This window comes from Palaemon carinicauda, chromosome 34, assembly GCF_036898095.1.
Source record: "Palaemon carinicauda isolate YSFRI2023 chromosome 34, ASM3689809v2, whole genome shotgun sequence".
NCBI lineage: Eukaryota > Metazoa > Arthropoda > Malacostraca > Decapoda > Palaemonidae > Palaemon > Palaemon carinicauda.
Genome location: NC_090758.1, coordinates 52,951,308 through 52,956,307, shown reverse-complemented (window position 1 = coordinate 52,956,307; position 5,000 = coordinate 52,951,308). Strand labels below are relative to the sequence as shown.

The 5,000-nt window shown below is 26.0% G+C and overlaps 1 protein-coding gene across 1 annotated transcript in view; it reads right to left on the bottom strand.

Moving 5' to 3' along the window:
* The window catches only part of LOC137626925 (neuroligin-4, X-linked-like), a 67,126-nt gene that overhangs the window by 23,924 nt on the left and 38,202 nt on the right, over positions 1 to 5,000 (bottom strand). The window contains exon 2 of the mRNA XM_068357910.1: positions 1,647 to 1,793. Within this exon, the coding sequence (XP_068214011.1) occupies positions 1,647 to 1,793 (147 nt within the window). The remainder of the gene's footprint in view (positions 1 to 1,646; positions 1,794 to 5,000) is intronic.

Below are 5,000 nucleotides of genomic sequence, written 5' to 3'. Positions count from 1 at the left end.
TGGGTCTCTGATCCCGAGATTGATTGAATTCAGATAGTAGGAGGAGTATAATTTATGGCTTCCATATATATATATATATATATATATATATATATATATATATATATATATATATATATATATATATATATATATATATATATATCATACATATATATATTATACATAAATACATATATCCGTATTTATATATATATATATATATATATATATATATATATATATATATATATATATATATATATATATATGTATATATATATATATATATATATATATATATATATATATATATATACATATATATATATATATATATATATATATATATATATATATATATATATATATATACTATCTTGTCTCTTTGACAACTAATGTAATAAATCTAACAATTATATTCCTAATAACAGCTACTAATTGGTCTAATTGATGGAAGACCAGGAGCTACTCATTAGCCTAACAATCTCAATCTAAGTGATGTACCATTCAACAGATAAAAAGAAGAATATATATATTTTCACGTTTGTATATTTCAACATAAAGGTAACATGTTAATTTCTGGTAACATGTTAAAACTTTAATCTTCCTTTTAAGAAAAAATTCTGGACTGCAGTATCCATTTGCAGCCTTGAAGCAAAAAAAAAAAAAAAAAAAAAAAAAAAAATGAAAGGGAGAAAAAAAACTTGGTTCTCGAAAGCAGAAGATAAAATCATCCCTTTGGTCTTGAACTCTTTTCTTTTCTTTCTTCTTCGTCTTCCTTTTGTAAGGGTTCCGAGACTGAGTTATTCCTGTGTGTTTTCCAATGGTTGATTCTCTGCCTGTGTCTCTCTTTCCAGGAAACAAGAAGAAGAAGTTTATCAATGGGGACATTGCCATGTCCCAGTGTTCTTCATCTTGCTGCCACGGAATCGTTTAGAATCGACATGATTAAAACATTTTTTTTTGGGGGGGGTCTAATCTATTTCGAAAATTTATCTTTTTTGAGAAATATTTCATAACCCAGGATTATTGCGCCAAAGATATATGAAATTCCATTTTGTATAATACAATCATATCGTAGAGGAATAATAATCTTTTAGAATTTTTTATTTTATGCAAGATGTATTAGATTCAAGTATTATTTATCTAGAGGATGAGTTTTTGAATGATTAGATTTCAGGAAGAATAGATATAGCTTTCCTTAAAAATGCTTACTTACTTAACAAAAATATACAACCTAACTGGCTAAGAATATACACCATTGCTTACCAAAGAATATACAATAACATAACTTACCAAGAATATATAACCTAAATTATCAAGAATATCCAAGTACCTTACTTACCAAGAATATACAACCTTACTTACCAAAAATTACAGCTTCACTTACCAAGTCAACAACATTACCTAACAAGTCACAAAGTTTACTTACCAAGAATGTATAGCCTTCCTACTAAGAATATACAACCTTACTTAAAAAGAATATGCAACCTTACTTACTGAGAATTAACAAACTTGCTTACCATGAATATACAACCTTACTTGTTAAGAATATACAAACTTACCTATCAAGAATATACAACCTTACTTGCTAAGAATATACAAACTTGCCTACCAAGAATATACAACCTTACTAAGAAAGACTATAGAGGAACCTTGTTTACCCAGAATGCCGAGACGATAGTTGAGAGTCACCACAATGACCTTGCCCAGAGCTGCCAGAACTGATCCGTCGTAGAGACTTGAAGATCCCCACTCAAACGACTCTCCGTGGAGGAAGACGACCACTGGGTAGGCCATCAGTTGTGCATCTGCAAGGAGGTAAGCAGGGCAGTTAAGAGAGGTACTCGCTTCTAGCAAATAGGGTTCAAGGACTGCAACTATAAGTAGTTGGAACAGTGGTCATCTTACCATCATAGATTTGCAGAGATCTAGATATTGATTAGTACAGAAGCAGGAGATGTCTTATCTCTTCTCCCAAGCTTCCTTTGCAATATTAGTGGACTTATTCTGTTATTCCTAATGTTCTTCTATTATAAGTCATTCACATCATATGTCCTGCCCATGTCTATTTCATTTTCTTATATATTAGAATATCCTTTACTTTAGTTTACTCTCGCATCCAAGTTACTCTTCTTTAGTCTCTTAATGTTATTGCAATGATTTTTCTTTCCTTAGCTCTTTGAGTTGCAACTAACTCAAGGCTTTAGTAAGTCTCTAATTTCTTGCGCATAAGTCATGTAGGATCATCAGATTAAATATGTTTCTTTTTAGACAAAGAGGCATTTTGTATTTCATAATCTCATTTTCTTTACCAAATCCTTTCCCTCCTATGATTATCCATCATTTAATTTCGGAATCATATCCTAGGGAAACTTTAAATAACTTCCTAAGAACGTATATCAATCAACAATCTCTAGAGTCTTCTTATCCATAACTCTTATTTGTTGTCTCTCTTCATTTCCATTAAAAATTATGTTAGATTTAATCCTATTCATTTCAGTCCACAAACCTGGTTGCAGAAGCATAATGCAATAGGTCTAAAGATTTCAAAAGAGAGAGGAGGCCAATTGGAAAAGGAGAAAAAAGAAATAACTACAGAACTATAGATGTGAAATAATATAGTTATTGATATAAAACTTATTAATATACGATTTAAAATACGAGATTTACAGAAACATATTTGCAATTTCAAATGCCGAATTATTCTTTTCCTCCAAAAATTTTAGGTAATGGGTATTATTATTATTATTATTATTATTATTATTATTATTATTATTATTATTATTATTATTATTATTATTATCATTATTATTATTATTATTATCATTATTATTATTATTAAACTATAATAAATAACTTATTTTTATAGCCTGTCAAATATGTTATATATATTCATTTTAAAATTTAACCCTAAAACAGAACTGTGTTTTTATTTCAATGAAAATAATTTGTGAAATTTCGAAAACAAATATTTATGTCATTACAAAAATAATTAATTCATGTTTTTTATCCCTTTTCCAGTGATAAAATGAAATTAATCTAATATAAAGGAAAATTCTTTGTGTTAATCATATACTGTATAAGAAAAATTATTCATGGGGTACATTTTAAACTAAGGTATCAAAGAGATAACATATGAAAAGATAAATTTTTTGAAAAATTAAAATATAGTAATATTTGCTTATCATGAAAGTGAAAAGCAAAATAAACATGGGCCTAAATTTGAGAAAATGAAAGGACCTAGAATGATGAATAATGAAATCACAAGACTGATAAACTACTTACATTTTAACATAAATTTTGGACAAGACTTCAGAAAATGAATTATCCATTTTTGAAGTCATTCGTGTTTCATATATAAAAGCTGCTCATAATTCCATTAGTTCGAAATTTATGAAGAAATTTGGTGTGTTTCGTCTTTGAAATCTTGTGAGGGAGAATCAAGAGACAATTGAGTCATAATTGAGAGAGAGAGAGAGAGAGAGAGAGAGAGAGAGAGAGAGAGAGAGAGAGAGAGAGAGAGAGAGAGAGAGACCATTTTTGTTCTTTTTCTGTCTGGATTCGAGAGCAAATTAAGAGGAGGATATTCTAAAATATGTAATAAGAAGAAAACACAAAAATGGACAGGACATATATTGAGAAGGGTAAACAGTAAATACGTAAGAAGAATAACAATATTGGTCCCTAGAGATTACAATAGGACGATGCTATGGATGAGAAGACGATGGATTGACGAAATAAGAAAGTTTCCGGGTGTTGACTGTTATAGGAAGACCATAAACAGACGATAGTGGATTGACAAGCTTAAGTCCTTTTCCTGCTGTGTGGGTATAAATACTTTAATAATAATAATAATAATAATAATAATAATAATAATAATAATAATAATAATAATAATAATAATAATAATAATAATAATAATAATAATAATAATAATGATGATAATAATAATAATAATTATAATAATAATAATAATTATTATTATTATAATAATAATATTTATTATTATAATAATAAAAATAATAATAATAATAATAATAAAAATATTAATAATAATAATAATAATAATAATAATAAAAATAATTATCATTATTATTATTATTATTATTATTATTATTATTATTATTATTATTATTATTATTATTATTATGATTATTATTGTTGTAGTTTTTGTTGTTGTTGTTGTTGTTATTAATATTATTATTATCATTATTATTATTATTATTATTATTATTATTATTATTATTATTATTATTATTATTATTATTATTATTATTATTATTATTATTATTATTATTATTATTATTATAAACTCATACACGAATAAATTAACTTATATTATATGACGTATATTTTTCCTAAATGTTAGTTCTCTAAATATAAATATTGCAATAAGATTATTAGGTTGTATGATTTTTTCAAGAGTAATTATTAACAGTTTTTCCTTGTTAAAAGATTATTTTGAGATCTAAAAGAGACTTGATAAACGGTAAAATTAAATTATTTTTTTTAAATGCAATGCGTAAATGTTAGAGTATTATAAGCTTAAAACGTATTAAGAAATATGATTTTTTTTTACTAATTAAATTGTGATTACTTTTTTTTTCTTTTATGAAAACATATATGATTAAAAGATTTAACTTGATTATAACAAAATAAGGAAATATATAGGAAAATTGTTATATAGAATTATCTTGAGTTAACTGGAACAAAATAAGATTATGAATAATGAAATAATGAAAGAAGCCGGTTCTATTTTCATATCTTTTTGAAATATGATTTCACAAAATAAATGATTCATTTGTCAATTCATTCTTGGAAGACTATGACGGAATATTCACGTTTTATGTGTGAAGGTTGATTCTAATTCTGTTACTCTGGAATTCATGTTTTTCGTCGTAGGAGGGAAGGCAGCTAACATTTTGAGAGAAAATTCATAAAACAATAGGATCTTAATTGAGAGAGAGAGAGAGAGAGAGAGAGAGAGAGAGAGAGAGAGAGAGAGAGAGAGAGAG